We start from the raw sequence: 22,377 nt of genomic DNA, 5'->3' as shown, positions 1-22,377 counted from the left end.
AAGAACTATCAGAGAAAGTGATGAGAGGGTGTTGGGGGTGAGGGGAGATGGATAGGTAGAAGTGGGGTCATGTATGTGATGCGATGTCTGTACCACCAGCAGAACTCAGCTTTATTGGCTTAATAAAATCACACAATAGGTGAGCTCAGTTTTCTGCAGAAGACATCTTAAAAGATGTCTCTTTCAGGTTGAAAGCAGGAAGAGTGGGACTTGATGTAGTTCTAATAGATGATATTAACATATCTAAAGAAAGACTGTTAAAGCAGAAGGTGGATGGGCAGCATAGAATTACAGAAAAATGGGAGTAGGAGAGGCAGAATTTGGAAGTGTTTTTTCCCAGCACTGTTCAGAGGAGGTGGCACTGCCTAGAAGCTTAAATGTCTGGTCCTGTGACTGGACTATCTCAGCAAATGTTTGGTTATAATTTGGCTTCCTGTTTTTATATGTCCTATAGGGAAAGAAAGCTGATGAGAGGATTTAACTCTGAGGACCTTGGGGCAAGTATAGTTCTCTCCACTAGGTAGTATATTAGCATTGTGGTTTTTGCATTACTCTATTTGTTCTATTTTCCTGCTTCTGCTCAACTCCCCCAAATCAAGTTCTGACTTCCCCGGGGTAATGCCAGCTGGTTTTCCCAAGGGATGGCTCAGGCATATCAGTAAAAGAAGCTACAGAAAATATATTTGAGATGTCTGACAGTGAAAACTGGCAAAAAAGGGAGTGGTAGTTTGATTAGATGGAGGAGCCAGCTGAAGCTTTTTTCTTCTAATGAGGCCTCTTTCCATGTCTGGTAGTTAAAGGAAGAGGACACAGGTGTTAGCCGGTGCAGAGGTGAAGTCAGTTTCTGAGTCTCCTCAAATCTTTTATCCAGAGATAGAGAAAACTAATAGGTGTTTTTCCATCTAAGTGGTGTTTCGATAATAGATAGCACACTTGTTGTTTATATGCAGGCACAATTGTAACTTTTTGCATGTGTTAGCTCATTTACACTTCACAACAGCCTTGTGAAGTAGATATTGTTATTATCCTCATTTTTTAGGTGGAAACTTGCTGGAGGTCCCGCGAAGTAGCCCTGGCCACATGTAGTCAGTGTATTAGAATCTCACAGACCAGCTGGTAACCAGGCTCTGAGTTTCTTGGTTCTGCTCAGGGTACAGTGAGGAGGATTTCAGCTCTTTAAAATTTTCTTTGGAACAAGGAGGATTTAAGTAAATAAGTAAAAATAAGAATAGTTTCTTGTTTTAAGAGAAGGGCAATTATATGCAATATGAACTTTTTGGAGTGTTTGCAAACTGTACAACTATGCTTTTAAAAAGCATTTAATGGAGTTTGGGATCTACATGTACACACTGCTATATTTTAAATGGATAACCGACAGGGACCTACTGTATAACACGGGGAACTCTGCTGAATGTTATGTGGCAGCCTGGATGGGAAGGGAGTTTGGGGGAGAATGGGTACATGTATATGTATGGCTGAGTCCTTTGCTTCACCTGAGACCATCACAACATTGTTAATTGGTTATACTCCAATACAAAGTGAAAAGTTAAAGAAAAGATATTTAATGATGTATTTGTATAATATGAAGTTTCAGTCATATCATATCTTCAGATGATCCCTAACTAGTGCAAACCTCTTTCGGTGAGCTTTGCATGTGTACTGTTAATTATTACTGGTTTCCAAGCCTGTTGAACTTTAAAACATTTGAACCAAATAGCTTTTGAGGACCTTTTTATGATAATTCCCTGCCTTATGACACCCTCAGTTTAAGTTTGTCCTCTCATGTTGTGGAACCTCATCAATTCACAAGAAAGAATATCTTCAGAGAAATTAGGTGTTATTAATTCCAAATAAACATGGGGACATATATTTAACTTAAACTAACAGTTATCTAGAAGAAGATACGCTTTCTCAAAAAATAAAGTGTTTGATATATAAAATGTGAGGGCAGAGTGTGGTCGTAGAAAGAGTGAGGGCTGTGGAGTCAGACATGCTTGAGTTCAATCTTGGTTTTTCCATTCATTGGCAGGATAACTTCGGATAGGTTACTCAACCTTTCTCAGCTTCAGTGTTCTCTTCTGAAAAATAAGAATAAAAATCCTCCTTCACAGGGCTGTTGTGAAGATTAAATGACATAAGCAGAGTACTTAGTGCAGGTGTTCAGCATCAGCCCCTCCTGAAAACAAGTGATGGAAATACTAGATAGTATAGTCATCCCAGGGACAGGCTCTGGAATTGGACTTTGTGTTTGAATCCTGGCTCTGCCCACTGACGAGTTACGTGGTTTGGGGGAAGTTACTTAACTTCCCTCTTTCAGTTTCATCATTTTTAATACGGGGATAATAACATAGTTGTACTATCATAGTGGTGATATGTCAAAAACCCAAACTCCAACTGCTTCTCCTTGCACAAGTGTCCTGGTTAATCTGGAATTCACTTTGTAACCATACTCATTTGTTCAGTTACACACTTCAACACAACATGGATGGTAAAAAACATACATTTTGGCTAGTATGACGTTTAGAAATCAAATTTTTTAGTTGTCCTCATTGTAGAAAGGTCTATTTCATAATAACTACTTTGTGATAATTATCTACTTTTTATCTTGGAATTTTATGTTGTGCTCTTCCACTCCCCTGCTCTATCCTCTTTTCCACCATTGTTAAGCAGTGGATAGTTCTGGTTAGTTAGATATACCAGTTAATACAGAAGTATCATATCAAACATGGGTTAATACATTTCAAATGATCAGAATATTTTAAAGTTGTTGAAGTGAAGCTGCACATACTAACTTTAATGATTGCTATCCTGTAACAATACTTAGCTATCATTTGGAATATTGATTTTGTGTAGAAAATGGCAAAGTGCTAGTTATATGCAACATGAAGGCTTTTGGAGTGGTTGCAAAGTGTATAAAACTATGCTTTTTTAGGAGGAGCCCTGGCTGCTAGAATGGTGGACAAAGTAGATTTAATTGTTTTTGCAAGTTACTTTACTAAAATTCACAGAATTTTCATTTTGTGTTTCTTTTGTTCTTGTTGTTGGTTTGTTCTTCAATATTCTAATATTTAGCAGTATTCTGTAAAGTGAAAGTGAAGTCGCTCAGTCATGTCTGACTCTTTGCAACCTCATGGACGATAGTCTACCAGGCTCTGCAGTCCATGGGATTTTCCAGGCAAGAATACTGGAGCGGGCTGCCATTTCCTTCTCCAAGCACACTACCAAAAATGTGCAATGTCTGAAGTGGTCAGCAGCTACAATAAATCTCTCCAGCTGTGTCTGCACAATGCCCTGAAAAAGTCCGTTCAGGACAAATTTTTTAACCTCCCTAGTGCTTTTTTGCCCATTTAAAACTAGATTCTTGGTGTGATATAGAATGTTGTTTCTTCCTCTGTATCTCATTTAAAAAGACCTTTAGTGAAATGAAAACACCAGGAGTTTTGTAATAATTTGGTATTTTGTGTAATAATTGTGGTATTTTGTGTCTGTTAGACTCAATTTGTTTTTTCTTTCTGTCTGCACACACACATGCACATATATGTGCTTTTTTTCTTAAGCCATTTAAAAGTTGCTGACATGATATTTCATCTAAATATTTCAGCATACCTCTCATCTTCCTATGAATCACAATACTAATCACACTTAAGATGGTAACACGAAATCAGCAACACCATCTAACATACAGTTTCCTTAATTGTCAAAAAATTAATTTTATAGCTGACTTTTCAATTCAAGAGCCAATCAGAATTCATATATATCACATGGATATTTTAATGGCATAGATTGTGGTGATTGTTTCACAAGTGTATACTTATCTCTGCACTCATCAAATTTTATGTATTAAATCTGTACAGCTTTTTCTGTGTCAGTCTTACCTCAGTAAAATGGTTTAACAAGTGAAATAAATAAAATTAGTGGAATAAAAACATTCATGTATCACATTTCATTATTGTATCACTTCAGTCTCCCCTTTAAACGTTCTAGAATAATCATACTTTTTTGGGTGGTATTGAAGTTTTTGAAGAGTCCAGATTAACTGTCTGTAGTATATCCCATGTTTTAAATTTGCCTTATTAGATTTAGGTTAAAAATTTTTGCCTAGTTATTAAATTGGTGCTGTTGTATCCCTTGTATAGCATTATAGGAGGAGACATAAGTCATGGTGTTCTACTTGTGTAGGGTTCAATTCAGTTCAGTTGCTCAGTTGTGTCCGACTCTTTGCAACCCCATGAACCGCATCACACCAGGCCTCCCTGTCCATCACCAACTCCCGGAGTCCATCCAAACCCGTGTCCATTGAGTCGGTGATGCCATCCAACCATCTCATCCTCTGTTGTCCCCTTCTCTTCCCGCCCTCAATCTTTCCCAGCATCAGGGTCTTTTCCAATGAGTCAGCTCTTCGCATCAGATGGCCAAAGTATTGGAGTTTCAGCTTCAACATCAGTCCTTCCAATGAACACCCAGGACTGATCTCCTTTAGGATGGACTAGTTGGATCTCCTTGCAGTCCAAGGGACTCTTAAGAGTCTTCTCCAACAGTTCAAAAGCATTGATTATTCTGCTCTCAGCCTTCTTTATAGTCCAACTCTCACATCCATATATGACCACTGGAAAAACCATAGCCTTGACTAGACAGACCTTTGTTGGTAAAGTAATGTCTTTGCTTTTTAATATGCTGTCTAGGTTGGTCATAACTTTCCTTCCAAGGAGTAAGCGTCTTTTAATTTCATGGCTGCAGTCACCATCTGCAGTGATTTTGGAGCCCCACCGAAATAAATTCAGCCACTGTTTCCACTGTTTCCCCATCTATTTCCCATGAAGTGATGGGACCAGATGCCATGATCTTAGTTTTCTGAATGTTAAGCTTTAAGCCAACTTTTTCACTCTTCTCTTTCACTTTCATCAAGAGGTTCTTTAGTTCTTCTTCACTTTCTCGCATAAGGGTGGTGTATCTGTCAGTATAGACATATTGTTTCTCCTTTGTTACTTTTTTTGTAGTTATTTTAATCACTTAGTAGGAATAAGTAACTGTGGAGTGATACTTTGACACTGAGTGAATATCCTGTTCCCCAATAAACTTTAACCCTATGATTTTAGTATTGACTGCAGAGTCTGTGTGAATCACAGAGCTTCTTCAAGCTGGCTTTGTGACCTTTTGACATGTCCCTATCATTTTACTTTACTGCTTTCTGAAACAAGATATTCCAGACTTACCTAGTAATTTCCTCACCCCAGGCCAGAAATGAGTCAATTTTCCAAGAAATCTATGTTCCTTTCGGTGAAGAATGGTATGGAAACCGTTATCTGGGTTTTTAATGTGTTTATTTCTGCTGGGATGCTACTGCATGTTACTTTCAGTGGACAGACTTGAAAATTGTGTGTCTCTTTCATCTTTCCCCATTCCATAGTTGTGCCTGCCTTCTCTGTGGGTAAAAACCCTGGTTTCCATTATATCATAATATTTACTCATTTCTTCTATTTTCAGCTACCCATAAAATAGTTTAGGAATTATTATTTTGGTTTCACTACCAACAACAGATTGATGACTTAAAGTTCAAGATAGAATGTATCCTGGGAAGGATGTATGTAGTCAGAACACTCTGTTCAAAAGTTTCTTGAGTTAATTTTCTTCTTATGTTGTCTTCTTCGTCATGTTGTCAGTTGGGTTCATTTATTTCTGATTTGGATCAATTTCAGGTATACTTTTTTCATCTTTTTTAAATTAAACTTTTAATTTTGAGATAACTTGTAGGTTCACATACAGCTGTGAGAAGTAATACAGAGGTCTCACATATTCTGTGAGACCAGTGGTAGCATTTCACAGAACTGTAGTATGATATCACAACCAGGAAATTGACATTGATACAGATAGGTTCAGGAACAGTTCCAGCATTGCAAGGATACCTCATGTTACCTCTTTGTAGCCATTCTCACATTCCCTTCTGCACCGGCCACTAATTAATCCCTGCCAATTACTAATCTGTTCTCTATTTCTTTAATTTTGTCATTTCCAGGATGTTATATAAACAGATCATATGTTATGTAACCTTTGGGGATTGACTTTTTTCACTTAGCGTAATAACTCTTGGCGATTCATTCTGTTTGTTGGATATATCAATAGCTCGTTCCTTTTTATGGCTGAGTAGTGTTCCATGCTGTACATGTACCACACTTTGTTTACCCGTTCACCCACTGAAGGACACCTGGGTTGTTTCTAGTTTTTAGTTATTATAAATAAGCCTGCTGTAAACCTTTGTGTATGGTTTACTGTGTGAACAAAAGCCTTCATTTTTCTGAAATAAATGCCCAGAAGCACAAATGCTTGGTTATGTGGAGGTTGCACATTTAGTTTTTTAAGAAACTGCTAAATTGTTTTCCATGGTTACCATACCATTTTATATTCCTGCCAGCAATGTATGAGTGATCCAGTTTCTTAACCACATTTCCTGTCAGTGTTTGATGGTCTGCTGTTTTTATTTTAGTGATCTGATAGATGTGTACTGATCACTCATTTTGATTTTAATTTGCATTTACCTGATGGTTAACATTGGTGTGCTTATTCACCATTTGTATATCCTCTTTGGTGAAGTGTCTTTAATTTTTAAGACTTTTAAGAGCAGTTTTAGGTTTACAGCAATATCAAGAGGCAGGTATGGAACTTTCCCATGTTTTGCCCCCACATGTGCATAGCCTTGTCCATTATTATTTATCAGAATTGTACATTTTTTTTTAACCCAGGATGAACCTATACTGACACATCATAATCATCAAAAGTCCACAGTTTACCTTAGGCTTCACTCTCGGTATTGTACATTCTATGAATATGGACAATAATGACATACATGCATCATTTATAATATCATACAGAGTGTTTTCACTGCTCTAAAAATACCCTGTGCACTCTTTCACCCCTCCCCTTGGAAACCACTGATTTTTTTCATTGTCTCTGTTGTTTTATTTTCCCCAGAATGTCATATAGTTGGAATCATACAGTATATAGTCTTTTCAGACTGACTGCTTTCACTTATTAATGTGCATTTCTCCATGTCCTTTCATGGCTTGGTAGCTCACTTCTTTTTAGTGCTGAATAATATTCCATCACCTGGATATACCACAGTTTTTTTTTTTTTTTAATTATTATTTTACAAAAGTAAATTGAAGTATAACTGACATTTGTTTCAGGGGTACAGCATAGTGATTCAGTACTTGTGTATAAAGTGAAATGATCATCGCAGTAAGTCTAGTTAAGATCTATCACCATTCATAGTTACAGATTTTTTTCCTATGCTGAGAACTTTTAATTTAAGATGTACTCTGGTAGCAACTTGAAAATATACAATAGAGTATTATTAACTATTATAATAGTTATAATAACTGAAACAGCTATTCCCAATTATCAGGTGGTGCTAATGGTAAAGAACCCACCTGCCAGTGCAGGAGACATAGAAGACGTGGTTTTGATCCCTGGGTCAGGAAGATCCCCTGGAGGAGGGCATGACAACCCACTCCAGTATTCTTGCCTGGAGAATTCCATGGACACAGGAGCTTGGCAGGCTATGGTCTATAGGGTCGCAGAGTTGGATATGACGGAAACAACTTAGCACTCATGCATCCCTAATGATAGTTTATTTTATAACTGAAATTTGGCCATTTTGATCATCTTCACTCATTTTGCCCCATTCTCTCACTGCCATGCTTCTGGCAACCACCGGTCTGTTCCCTGTACCTGTGAGTTTTCAGGTTTTTTTTTTTTTTAATCCACGTGTAAGTGAGAATATATGGTATTTGTCTTCTTCTATTTGACTTATATCACTTACTGTAATGCCCTCAAGGTCTATCCATGTTGTCACAAATAGCAAGCTTTCATTCTTTTTTTATGACTGAATAATATTCCGCACATATAGCACATTTTCTTTATTGATTCATCTGCTGGTGGACACTTAGATTATTTCAGTGTCTTAGCAATTGTAAATAATGCTGCAGTGAACAGGGGGTGCGTGTATCTTTCCAAGTCAACGTTTTCATTTTCTTCAAATACACACCCAGAGGTGGAATTGCTGGATCATATGTAGTTCTGTGTTTAATTTTTTGAGAGACCTTCATACTGTTTTCAATAGCAGCTGCACCAGTTTTCATCCCCACCAACAGCACACAGTGGTTCCCTTTTCTCCACAGCCTCACCAACACTTATTTCTTGTTATTTCTTGGGTGTTTTTTAATAACAGCTGTTCTAGCAGGTGTGAGGTGACATCTCATTTTTGTTCTGATTTGCATTCCCCTGATGATTAGTGATGTTGAGCTCCTTTTCATGTGTTTGTTGACCATCTATATGTCGTCTTTGGAAAAAGGTCTATTCAGATTGTTTGCCCATTTTTAAACCAGATTATTTTTGGTATTGAATTTAGTGAGTTCATTATATATTTTAGATATTAACCCATAATCAGTTTATGATTTGTGGGTATTTTCTCCCATTGGGAAGGTTACTTTTTCATTTTGTTAATGGTTCCCTTTCCTCTGCATAAGCTTTTTAGTTTGATGTATTCCCACTTCTTAATTTTTGCTTTTGACATCAAATCTGAAAGAACCATCACCAAGAATGAAGTATAGTTTGAAGCCAGGAAGCATGGTACCTCCAGCTTTGTTCTTCTTTCTCAAGATTGTTTTGGCTCTCTGGGGTCTTGTATACTACAGTTTCTTCATTCATCTACTAAAGGACATCTTGGTTGCTTCTAATTTTTGGCAGTTATGAAGAAAGCTGCCATAAACATCTGTGTGCAGGTTTTCGTGTGACTGTAAGTTTTCAACTCCTTTGTGTAAATAAATACCAAGGAGTGTTATTGCTGGATTGTATGGTAAGAGTCTGTCTTCCAAAGTGACTGTATTATTTTCATTTCCACTGGAAATATATGAGAGTTGCTGTTGCTCCACACCCTGTCCAGCATTGGTGGTGTCAGTGTTCCAAATGTGGGCCATTCCATGTGTGTGTTTTTCAAATATTTTCTTCCAGTCTGTGACTTGTTTTCTAATTCTCTTTGTATTTTCTTTCACAGAGCAGAAGATTTTAATTTTAAAAAAATCAAGGTTATTAGTTATTTTTTTCATGGATCATGTCTTTGGTGTTATATTTATTTATTTATTAAAAAATTTTTTTTTCTTTAATTGGTGTTATATTTAAAAAGGCATCACCATAGCCAAGGTCATCTAGGTTTTTTCCTTTGTTATCTTTTAGGAGTTTTATAGTTTTGCATTTTACATTTAGGCCTGTGATTCATTTTGGGTTAATGTATGTGAAGAGTAAAAAGTCTTTATGTTTAGATTTGTTTGCTTTTGAATGTTTATATCCAGTCGTTCCAATACTATTTGCTGAAGAGACTTCTTTTATTCCTCTTTAATTGGTGTTTTTTTTTTTTTTTTTTTTTGCTGTTGAGCTTTGAGAGTTCTTAATATATTCTGTGTACTGGTCTTTTGTCAGAGCAGTAGTTCACATTTTCTCATAGTTCTGTAGCTTGTCTTTTCATCCTCTTACAGAGTCCTTTGTGGATCAGAATTTAAGAATTTTGATGAATCAGGTTTATGAAATTTTCCTTTTATAGATGATGCTTTTGGTGCTTTTTAGAACTCTTTTCTTAACCTGAGATCCTAAAGATTTTTTCCTGTATTTTTTCTTAAAGGTATTACAGATTTTAGTTTTACATTTAAGTCTGTGATCCATTTTGAGTTTTTGTATAAGGTGTCCATTTTAGATCAAGGTTTTGTGGCTTCTTTTGTTTGTTTTTGTTTGCCTGTGGATGTCCAAATTGCTTCAGCAGTATTTCTTGAAAAGGCAGTCTTTCCTTTATTGAGCTGCTTTTTGCACCTTTGTCAAAAAACATGTTGTATAGTCTGTTTCTAGACTCTCTATTCTGTCCCACTGATCTGTGTGTCTGTTCCTCTCCTGCTACCACAGCGTGGATTACTGTAGCGATAAAATGTGTCTGTCTTTAAACCTGGTAGACTGGTTCTTCCTACTTTGCTTTTTGTTTTTTTCAGAACTGTTTTAGCTATTCTAGTTGCTTTACTTTTCCATATGAATTGTAGAATAACATTTTCTGTGTCTGTTGGTTGGCTAAGACATTGGTTTGGGTTTTTCCGTACAGTGTTCCCCCCCCGCCAAAAAAAACCGAATGAACTTTTTGGCCACACAATACATAACTCTTGTTAGGATTTTGTTAAGAATTGTGATAAACCTGTAAGTCACCTTTGCTGCTGCTGCTAAGTCGCTTCAGTCGTGTCTGACTCTTCGCGACCCCGTGGACTGCAGCCTCCCAGGCTCCTCTGTCCATGGGATTTTCCAGGCGAGAGTACTGGAGTGGGTTGCCACTGCCTTCTCTGAAGTCACCTTTGGGAGAGTTAAAAATCTTTCCTGTGTTGAATCTTCTGTTCTGTGAACATGGTATGTTCCTCCATTTATTTAAGTCTTTGATTTCTTTGATCAACATTGTATAATTTTTAGCATATAAGTCCTGTATATATTTTGTTTGAATCATACATAACTATTTACAATCTGCCTGCAGTGTGAGAGACCTGGATTCGATCCCTGGATTGGGAAGATCTCCTGGAGAAGAGATGGCTAACCACTCCAGTATTCTTGCCTGGCAGAGGAGCCTGGCAGGCTATAGTCCATAGGGTTGCAAAGAGTTGGACACGACTGAGTGACTTTCACTCATTCACATTTACAATTTAAAAAATTACAAATGTATTGAGTTTTTAATCTTGGTGTTTATTGCCAAATTTATTGCTTGTATATGTTTATTGCTAGGATATAAAAATGTAAGTGATTTTCATTTTTCATTCAGTTTATTTTGGCCTAGTTGAACTCACTTATTAGTTCCAAGAGTTAAAAAAAATTTGGGGAGGAATTTTCTGTTTAGACAGTCATTTCATGTGCAGGTGGGGACAGTTTTATTTATGTTTTCTGCCTCCAATTCATATGACTTTTCACTTTCCCCCTTTTCTTGCTTTGTTGCACTGGCTAGAACTTCTGGAACTATGTTGAATAAGAACAGATATCTGTGCCTTGTTCTTTTCTCCTTAAGAGGGAAGCATTAGATTTTTCATCTTTAAGTACAATGATAGTGTTAGATTTTTTGTGGTGTCTTTTTATTGAGAAAATCCCTTTCTATTCCTGTTTTATCAAAGTTGTTATTATGAATAAGTATTACATTTTGTCAGATATGTCAGCTTTGCACCCCTGGAATAAGCATCACTTGGTTATGGTGTGTAATTCTTTTGATATATTGCTGAATTCTGTTTGTTGATAATTTGTGAAGGATCTTTATGTCTATACTTATGAGGAGTGTTAGTGTGTAGTTTTCTTTTTTAGACTGTCTTTGTGTGGTTTTGATATCAGGGTAATAGTAATACTAGTTTTATACAATGAATTGGGAGTTTTTTATTCCTAGCCTATTTTCTGAAAGAACTTGTTTAGAATTGATGCTTATTTTTCTTAAATATTTAGTGGATTTCTCTAGTGAAGTCATCTGGGTCTGGAAATTTTTAAAATTACTATTTCAACACTGTATAGCACAGGAAACTATATTCAGTGTCTTGTAATAAATTATAATTGAAAAGAATCTGAAAAATATTATTTATATACATATATATATATATATATATATGGATCTCTTTGCTGTAACCAGGAACTAACACAACATTAGAAATCAACTGTACTTCAATAAAAAGCCTAAAAAATTAAATTAATAATTTAGTTTCCTTATTAAATGATATTCAAATTAGTGCCAATGGGTGAGTTGTGGTAGTTTGTAATTTTTGAGGAATTGATCCATTTCATTCTAAGTTGTCAAATTTGTGTGTGCAGAGTTGTTTGTAGTATTCCCTAATTATATTTTGATGTCTGAATGGTCTTTAGTCATATACTCTGCTTCATTCCTGGTACTGGTAATTTGTGTCTTTTTTCTTTATTTTGTTTATCAGTCTTGCTGCATATGTGCTTAGTTGCTCAGTCATGTCTTTGCAACCCCACAGACTGTAGCTCGCCAGGCTTCTCTGTCCATGGCATTCTCTAGACAAGAATACTGGAGTGGGTTGCCACGCCCTCCTCCAGGGGATCTTCCTGACTCAGGGATTGAACCCAGGTTTCCTGCACTGTAGGTGGATTCTTTACCATCTGAGCCACCAGGGTACCCATCAGTCTTGCTAGAGGTCTGTTAATTTTATTGACCTGTTTGCAGAACTAGCTCTTTTGTTTCATTTATTTTCTCTATTATTTTTCTGTGTTCTTTGTCATTGATTTCTTCTCTCATCTTTATTTTGTCCTTCCTTCTCTTTTGCTTGCTTTGAGTTTATTTTGTGCTGCCCACTTTTTAAGAATCTTAAATGTGGGAACTTAGATGACTGATTTGAGGCTTTTCCTCTTTTCTAATGTATGCAGTTATTCTTATAAAAATCCATTTCAACATTGCTTTAGGTGTGCACCACAATTTTGATATGTTTTATTTTAGCTTTCATTAAGCTCATGTTTTGATTTCTCTTGATATATCTTTCTGATTCATGGATTATTTAGAAGTATTGTTTAGTTTGGAGACGGCAATGGCACTCCACTCCAGTACTCTTGCCTGGAAAACCCCATGGATGGAGGAGCCTGGTAGGCTACAGTCCATGGGGTCACGAAGAGTCGGACCCGACTGAGCGACTTCACTTTCACTTTTCACTTTCATGCACTGGAGAAGGAAATGGCAGCCCACTCCAGTATTCTTGCCTGGAGAGTCCCAGGGACGGGAGCCTGGTGGGCTGCCGTCTATGGGGTCACACAGAGTTGGACACGACTGACGTGACTTAGCAGCAGCAGCATTGTTTAGTTTCCAGGTGTTTGGAGGTTTTCTTGATATATTTTTGTTACTTGGTTTTTCATTTTAATCATAGAACACATTTTGTGTAATTTTAATTCTTTTAAAACCGGGAGAAATGTCAATAACCTCAGATATGCAAATGACACCACTCTAATGGTGGAAAGTAAAGAGGAATTTAAGAACCCCTTGATGAAGGTGAAAGAGGAGAGTGAAAAGCTGGCTTAAAATTCAACATTAAAAAATTAAAATCATGACATCCGGTCCCATCACTTCATGGCAAATAGATGTGGATAAAATGGAAACAGTGACAGACTATTTTTTTTGGCTCCAAAATCACTGCAGATGGTGACTGCAGCCATGAAATTAAAAGATGCTTGCTTCTTGTAAGAAAAGCTATGACAAATCTATACAGCATATTAAAAAGCAGAGACATCACTTTGCTGAAAAAGTCCTTATAGTCAAAGCTGTAGTTTTTCCAGTAGTCATGTACAGATGGGAGAATTGGACCATAAAGAAGGCTGAGTATCAAAGAATTGATGCTTTTGAACTGTGCTGTAGGAGACTCTTGAGAGTCCCTTGGGCAGCAAGGAGATCAAGCCAGTCAATCCTAAAGGAAATGAGTCCTGAAAATTCACTGAAAGGACTGATGCTGAAGCACAAATACTCTGGCCACCTGATGCGAAGAGCCAACTCATTGGAAAAGACCCTGATGCTGGGAAAAATTGAGGGCAGAAGGAAAAGAAGGCCCCAGAGGATGAGATGGTTGGATGGCATCACTGAATCAATGGACTTGAGTTTGAGCAAACTCTAGGAGATAGTGAAGGACAGGGAAGCCTGGCTTGCTGCAGTTCATGGGGTCGCTAAGAGTTGGACATGGCTTAGCAGATAAACAACAACAACTGGTCCAAGAATCATTTACTTAAAAAATATGGGTATTCTGTTAGGTGAAGTGTTCTATAAATGTCTGTTAGATTCTTCTGGTTACTTGTGTTATTTAGTACATTGTTGTTTGCTTTCTAGTATTTTCTGTCATTTGTTGAAAAGGATTGTTGATGTCTTGTATTGGTTATGGATTTGGCTTTTACTCCTTTCAGGGCTGACAGTTTTTGCTTCATATATAGTTGCAGCTCTGTTGTTTGCTGCACACATATTTAGAATTGCTATGTCTTAGTGCAGGGTCTTTTCCAGTGAGTCAGTTCTTCATATCAGGTGGGCAAAGTACTGGAGCTTCAGATTCAGCATCGGTCCTTCCAGTGAATATTCAGGACTGATTTCCTTTAGGATGGACTGGTTGAATCTCCTTGCAGTCCAAGGGACTCTCAAGAGTCTTCTCCAACACCACAGTTCAAAAGCATCAATTCTTCGGCGTTCAGCTTTTTTTGTAGTCCAACTCTCACATCTGTACATGACCACTGGAAAAACCATAGCTTTGACTACACAGACCTTTGTTGCAAATTAATGTCTCTGCTTTTTAATATGCTGTCTCGGTTGGTCATAACATATCTTCCAAGGATCAAGCATCCTTTAATTTCATGGCTGCAGTCATCATCTGCAGTGATTTTGGAGCCCCCCAAAATAAATAAAAATAGAAACCTTACTTCCCTTTATATCCCTCGTCCTCAACCCATTTATAGTATAACCGTATAAAGTATTTCTTCCACATGTTTAGAATCATATCAGACAGGATTATAATTTCTGTTTTAACTGTCAAACATAACTGAGAAAATTCAGTAGGAAAAGGAATATATCTACTTTTTTTTTCTATTGTGTTTTCTCTGATTTTCAGAAGTTCCTTCTTTTATTGTTGCCTTTGTGTTTAGAAAGAAGGAAATATCAACCCACTCCAGTACTCTGCCTGGGAAATCCCATGAACAGAGGAGCCTGGTAGGCTACAGTCCATGAAGTTGCAAAGAGCTGGACACGACTGAGTGACTAAACTTTCACTTAAGCCGTTCTTTCACAGCAGGTCTGTTGGTGACAGTTCTCTTAGCTTTCCTTCATTTCAGAATGTCTTGATTTTTCCTTTATTCCTGAAGGATGTGTTTACTGGGTATATAATTCTTAACTGAGCAACTGAACTGATCTGAATTCTTGATTTATGTTCTTTTCTTTTAGCACTTGAAAAAAAGTCGTTGTACTTCCTTCTGATGATAAATCCAATGTTGTTTGAATTATTTTTCCCTTCTAGGTAAGGAGTTGTTTTTCTCTGGCTCCCTTTAAGACTTTTTTTCTGTTCATTTGGTTATCAGATGTTTGAATATGATGGGCTGACCTGATTTCTTTGGATTTGTCTTATTTGAGATTTGCTCAGCCCTTTAATCTTGTAGGTTATGTTTCCAGTCAAATTCAGGAAGTTTTCAGCCATTATTTCTTCTGCTTTTGCAACCTTACCTGTTTTGTCCTGTCCTTTTGGGACATCAATAAAATGAATGTTAATTTTTTTTTTACTTATTATAATCCTGTAACACCTGAAGTTCTGTTCATTCTTTTTGGGAATATTTTCTTTCTGTTAAAATTGGGTAATTTCTATTATTCTTTCTTCCAGTTCATTGAAACTTTCCTCTTCCATTCTCCTGTTGATGCCTATTCACGGGGATTTTTATTTTGGTTATTGTATTTTTCAGTTCTCATATTGTTTGGTTGTTTATTCTTCTGTCTCTTTGAGATGATTTCTGAGACTTTCTATATTTTTCTTTGTTTCAAGCATTTTGTAATGACTCACTGAAGCATTGAAAAGTCATTCTGTTTTAAATTCCTTGTCAGATAATTCTAATATCTCTGTCATCTTGGTGTTGGCATTTGCTGTCATTTCTCATTTAGTTTGAGTTCTTGTTTTCTTGCTATGACTACTGATTTTCAGTTGAAACCTGGACATTCTTATTGTTATAAGATTCTGGATCTTAAACCTATTTTTTACTGACTTTCTTGGTACTACTCTAGCAGAGTAAGGAAAGTGCTGCCTCTTTGACACTGAATGGAGGGGCTGCTTTCTGTTACTGCTGGGTGGCAGTTGGGGTTCTCCATGTGGTCTCTACTGACACCATGGTGGAGATGACCTCATTCTGTCTTTCCACCCGGTTTCTGATTTTACCTGTTCAGAGTGTTGAGATATCTCATTAGAATCTGTGAAGTATAGAAGTCTGTCGTCTTCCCGCTTTCCTGGCCTTTGCTGTCATGAATCAGGGTACAGTTCAGTTCAGTCGCTCAGTAGTGCCTGACTCTGCGACCCCGTAGACTGCAGCATGCCAGGCCTCCCTGTCCATTACCAACTCCTGGTATTTAGCCAAACTCATCTCCATTGAGTTGGTGATGCCATCCAACCATCTCATCCTCTGTCGTCCCCTTCTCCTCCTGCTGTCAATCCTTCCTGGCATCAGGGTCTTTTCCCATGAGTCAGTTCTTTGCATCAGGTGGGCAAAGTATTGGAGTTTCAGCTTAAACATCAGTCCTTCCAATGAACACTCAGTACTGATCTCCCTTAGGATGGACTGGTTGGATCTCCTTGCAGTCCAAGGGACTCTCAGGAGTCTTCTCCAACACTAGAGTTCAAAAGCATCAATTCTTCGGCACTCAGCTTTCTTTATGGTCCAGCTCTCATATCCATACATGACTACTGGAAAAACCATAGCCTTGACTAGATGGACCTTTATTGGCAAAGTAATGTCTCTGCTTTTTAATATGCTGTCTAGGATGGTCATAACCTTCCTTCCAAGGAGTAAGTGTCTTTTAATTTCATGGCTGGAGTCACCATCTTCAGTGATTTTGGAGCCCCCCAAAATACCATGATCTTAGTTTTCCGAATGTTGAACTTTAAGCCAACTTTTTCACTCTCCTCTTTCACTTTCATCAAGTGGCTCTTTAGTTCTTCTTTGCTTTCTGCCATAAGGGTGGTATCATCTGCATATCTGAGGTTATTGATATTTCTCCTGGCAATCTTGATTCCAGCTTGTGCTTCATCCAGCCCATCATTTCTCATGATGTATTCTGCATATAAGTTAAATAAGCAGGGTGACAATATACAGCATTGACGTACTCCTTTTCCTATTTGGAACTAGTCTGTTGTTCTGTGTCCGTTCTAACTGTTGCTTCCTAACCTGCATACAGATTTCTCAAGAGGCATGTCATGTGGTCTGGTATTCCCATCTCTTTCAGAATTTTCCACAGTTTGTTGTGAATCAGGGTACAGTACACAGTATTTTCTCTGATATTTGCCTGGAGTAGAGTGATTACTGTCTAAGAGTTTTACATTATGCTGGGCTATTTCTTTCCTTGTCCTTTGGTAAGAGAGAACACGCGTTTGTTGAGACATTATCCTAAGAAAAAGAAATGCAAAAAGGAAAAATGGGTTTCTGAGGGGGCCTTACAAATAGCTGAGAAAAGAGAAGCTAAAGGCAAAGGAGAAAAGGAAGGATACAGCCATTTGAATGCAGAGTTCCAAAGAGTAGCACGGAGAGGTAAGAAAGCCTTCCTCAAAAGAAATAGAGGAAAACAACAGAATGGGAAGGACTAGAGATCTCTTCAAGAAAATTAGAGATACCAAGGGAACATTTCATGCAAAGATGGGCACAATAAAGGACAGAAAGGGTATGGTCCTAACAGAAGCAGATTATGAAGAGGTGGCAAGAATACACAGAAGAACTATATAAGAAAGATCTTCATGACGCAGATAACCACGATGGTGTGATCACTCACCTAGAGGCAGACATCCTGGAGTGTGAATTCAAGTGGGCCTTAGGAAGCATCCCTACAAACAAAGCTAGTGGATGTGATGAAATTCCAGTTGAGCTATTTCAAATCCTAAAAGATGATGCTGATAAAGTGCTGCACTCAATACGCTAGCAAATTTGGGAAACTCAACAATGGCCACAGGACTGAAAAAGTTCAATTTTCATTCCAATTCCAAAGAAAGGCAATGCCAAAGAATGTTCAAACTACTGCACAATTGCACTTATCTCACATGCTAGCAAAGTAATGTTCAAAATTGTCCAAGCGGGGCTTCAAAAACTAGTGAACCAAGAATGTCCAGATGTTCAAGCTGAATTTAGAAAAGGCAGAAGAACCAGAGATCAAATTGCCAACATCTGCTGGATCTTGAAAAAGCAAGAGAGTTCCAGAAAAACATCTATTTCTGCTTCATTGACTATGCCAAAGCCTTTGACTGTGTGGATCACAATAAACTGGAAGATTCAGAAAGAGATGGGCATACCAGACCACCTGACCTGCCTCTTGAGAAACCTGCATATGCAGCAGGTCAGGAAGCAACAGTTAGAACTGGACATGGAACAACAGACTGGTTCCTAATTGGGAAAGGAGTACATCAAGGCTGTGTATTGTCACCCTGCTTATTTAACTTATATGCAGAGTCCATCATAAGAAACACTGGGCTGGATGAAGCATGAGCTGGAATCAAGATTGCCGGGAGAAACATCAATAACCTCAGATATGCAGATGACACCATCCTTATGGCAGAGAGTGAAGAGGAACTAAAGAGCCTCTTGATGAAAGTGAAAGAAGAGAGTGAAAAGGTTGGCTTAAAACACAACATTCAGAAAACTGAGATCATGGCATCTGGTCCTATCACTTCATGGCAAATAGAAGGAAAACAATGGAAACAGTGAGAGACTTTATTTTCTTGGACTCCAAAATCACTGAAGATGGTGACTGTATCCATGAAATTAAACGATGCTGCTACTTGGAAGAAAAGCTATGACCAATCTAGACAGCATATTAAAAAGCAGAGACATTTCTTTGCTGACAAAGGTCCATCTGGTCAAAGCTATGGTTTTTCCAGTAGTCATGTATGGATGTGAGAGTTGGACTATAAAGAAAGCTGAGCGCCAAAGAATTGATGCTTTTGAACTGTGGTGTGGAGAAGACTCTTGAGAGTTTCTTGGACTTCAAGGAGATCCAACCAGCTAATATCCAACCAGCATATTAAAAAGCAGAGGCATTACTTTCCCAACAGAGGTCTGTCTAGTCAAAGCTATGGTCTTCCCTTTTGCCTCAGCTGATGAAGAATCCACCTGTAATGAGGGAGACCTGGGTTCAGTTCCTGGGTTGGGAAGATCCCCTGGAGAAGGGAAAGGCTACCCACTCCAGTATTCTGGCCTGGAGAATTACATTTAATTTTTCTAGTAGTCATGTATGGATGTGAGAGTTGGATCATACAGAAAGCTGAGCGCAGAAGAATTGATGCTTTCAAACTGTGGTGTTGGAGAAGACTGTTGAGAGTGTCTTGGACTGCAAGGAGATCAAACCACTCAATCCTAAAGGTAATCAGTTCTGAATATTCATTGGGAGGACTGATGCTGAAGCTGACACCCCAGTACTGTGGTCACTTAATGTGAAGAAATGACTCATTGGAAAAGACTCTGATGCTGGGAAAGATTGAAGGTGGGAGGAGAAGGGGACAACAGAGTATGATGGTTGGATAGCATAACCAACTTGATGGACATGAGTTTGAACAAGCTTTGGGATTTGGTGATGAGCACGGACGCCTGGCATGCTGCAGTCCATGGGGACTCAAAGAGTCAGACATAACCGAGCGACTGAACTGAACTGAACTTTGCTCCAAACCTGGAATGTAAAGCCCCGCAAAAGTTTCAGGAATTCACCACCAAATTGTTGCTTGATTCCTAAGATACCTAGTTGATTAGCTTTCCTTTCTCCCCAATTCAAAGTCATTTTCTGTTTTATTCAGTATTTATAATGTGTAGGGTTTTTAGTTGTAGTTAGTTGTGAGAAAGCATGTCTACTCCATATTCCTGGAAGTATTAGTCTCTGTTTTTTTAATTTGTTTTAACTTTTGACTATATCAAAAGTGAAGGCTACATATAAAAGGATACTGAGAAAAAGTCTCATTTATAATTCTGTATCTCCCACTCCATTCCAGTGCCCCTCTTTTAAATATTCATTTTTATTAATTTTCTCTGTTATTCTATCTGTGTTTGTTTTTGGAAAATAACTGCATTCTGTGTATGTTCACACCTGTATATTTATGTCTGTGTATTTATATACTCATACACATTTTTATTTTTACCTCTTTTGTGAACTAAATCTAGTCATACTTTATTGCTTATTGCATTGTGTTTTTTGTTTGACAGTATATCCTAAAAATAATTCTCTTTTCATTCATGGAGGTCTTTCTTATATCTTTTTGCCTGCATAGTACTCTGTTGTATCTATATGTGCAATAGGTTTTTAACCATTTTTTTTGCTTGACATTTTATTTCTCATATTTTATTACAAATAATGTAACTGAATAACTGGTTCATGTATCATTATGTATTTGAGAGGTATGCCTTTAGAATAAAATCCTAGAGGAGGGGTTGCTAGATCAAGAATAAATGCATATATAGTTTTGTTAGTGAAAGTGAAGTCGCTCAGTCGTGTCCGACTCTTTGCGACCCCGTGGACTGTAGTCTACCAGGCTCCTGCATCCATGGGATTTTCCGGGCAAGAATACTGGAGTGGGTTGCCATTTCCTTCTCCAGATATGCAGTGCCAAATTCTGCTTCACAGGAGTTGTTGCTCTGGCCAGCAACATGTAAGAATGCCAATTTCCTCACAGCCTTATGGTTAGAGTGTGTTGTCAAACTTTTGAGCTTTTGCCAGTATGATAGGATAGAAATAGTATTTCATTTACGTTTTAATTTCTCATATTATGAGTGGAGTTTAGCATATTTTTGTTTTTACCCTCATTCTTCAAAGATAAGTTCATAAATGTAGACTTCTAGTATACTGAAGATACCATTCAATTTTCTGCTAGATCTTCTTGTTGCTGCAGGGAAGTCATCTGTCAGTTTGTCATTCCTTTGAAGGTTATCTCTTTTTCTATTTGCTTTTAAGATAGTGTCTTTGTCTTTAATGTTCTGCATTTGACTGTGTCCAACATTTGACTGTCTGTCTAAATGTGGAATTCTTTCTGTTTATCCTGTTTGTGATTCATTTAGCTTCTTCAGTCTGTGGATTGATGTCTTTTATCAGTTCCAGAAAATACTTGACCACTCACTCTTCATATATTATGTTTTCCCTATTCTCACTATTTTCTTTTTTCGAACTCTGATCAGATGTTTTAAATGTCCATTTTACCATCCTTGTCTTTGAATCTCTGTTTTTTTATTGTGAGTCTGTTTGTTGCTGTATATTGCATTTTCAATAATTTATTTGGATATGCCTTCTAGTTTATAATCTCTTCAGTTGTATTTAATCTATTATGAAATTAATTCGTTGAGTTTTCCACTTATTGTATTGTTTTATAGATACTGTCTTTGGTACTTTTTCAAGTAGTCATTTTGAAAAAGACTTGCTCATTTTTAATAGGTACTTGTTTTTACTCTTATTTTCGGTTCCTTTTATTTCTGTGGACATAACAGGAATACTTGTTTTATATTCTGTTTCTGATCACTCCAGTATTAAAAGTCTTGCAGATCTGATTCTACTGGACTCTACAAAGAGCCTTATTTATTTGTATATTGAGTTTTTGAACTGTGAGCACCTATTTCTTTGAATGTTACCTGTGGAGATTCCTCCAGACACGATTTGCTTTTGCTTCTGCCAGGCATCTAGAGGCAGTCACTATTAGTGCAGGACTGCTTTAAACTAGACACATACCTTGACATAATTGGACCACCAAGGAAGTATAAAGTTTGGCTAAAACCTTTTGAAGAACAGCTTTTGTTTATGAGTTGTTGGTTTTCTCCCCTCATTCCTCATGTGTCCAAGATTCAAGGTATGTAAAAGTCCTACAGGAGTAGGTTTATTTCCATTGTTCTCTTTCACTAATACTGTCTGTATGGGGAGCTTGCTTTTAGACTATTTATGTAAAGGCTTACATTTTCGGCTCCTGAACCCTCTGCTTCCAGAAGGTCCTAGAAGCCATAGCTCAAGTTCACCTCTTCCTACAAATATCCTCAAAGTAAATATGTTTGTTTTTATACTTACTTCTTTGAATTTCTACCTTTACTTGGGTTTTGGTCTGATAATTTCACAATGTTTGGGTCAGTTTTTCAGTGTAGTGGGAATATTAAATTTTTTTTCTAGTGTTTCAAAATTGTTTTTGTCAGGAGAATTAGTCTAGTTGACTAGTGTACCATACAATCAGGAAAAGTCTATTTTTAAAATTCCTACTGTGTGGAATTTTTTTTTCCAAAGCATTTTGGAATAAAAAATATATTCATGGAACATAGATATATGCACGTATGAATTTAGTATAATGAGAGGCAGTAAGTATATTAATCATCTGTTTAACCAGACATCAGATTTCAAGCAAACTCTGTTTTAAGAAGACATTATCACTTAGTTTCCTTTTATTGAATACAACTGACCATTGGACAGTGCAGGGGCTAGGGGTACTGAAAATCCACATATAACTTTATATTCAGCTGTCTATATTCATGTTTCAACATTTGTGGGTTCAGTCAATCTCAGATTGTGTGGTACTGTAGAGCCTATTAATTGAAAAAAAAAAATCCACGTTTAAGTGGATCCATACAGTTCAAACCAATGTTGTTCAAGAGCCAGCTGCAGTG

The 22,377-nt window shown here is 37.3% G+C and overlaps 1 protein-coding gene across 3 annotated transcripts in view; it reads left to right on the top strand.

Moving 5' to 3' along the window:
* The window catches only part of C19H3orf70 (chromosome 19 C3orf70 homolog), a 112,834-nt gene that overhangs the window by 5,767 nt on the left and 84,690 nt on the right, over window positions 1-22,377 (top strand). The window contains exon 1 of one of the 3 annotated variants that reach the window (XM_061166742.1): window positions 10,271-10,431. The exons of the other annotated variants lie outside the window; for them this stretch is intronic. Coding sequence (XP_061022725.1) covers window positions 10,320-10,431 — 112 coding nt within the window. The 5' untranslated portion in view covers window positions 10,271-10,319. Of the gene's footprint in view, window positions 1-10,270; window positions 10,432-22,377 lie in introns of those variants that run through there. 3 annotated transcript variants of the gene reach the window in all.

This window comes from Dama dama, chromosome 19 (assembly GCF_033118175.1).
Source record: "Dama dama isolate Ldn47 chromosome 19, ASM3311817v1, whole genome shotgun sequence".
NCBI lineage: Eukaryota > Metazoa > Chordata > Mammalia > Artiodactyla > Cervidae > Dama > Dama dama.
This window is presented reverse-complemented; position numbering and strand designations above follow the sequence as displayed.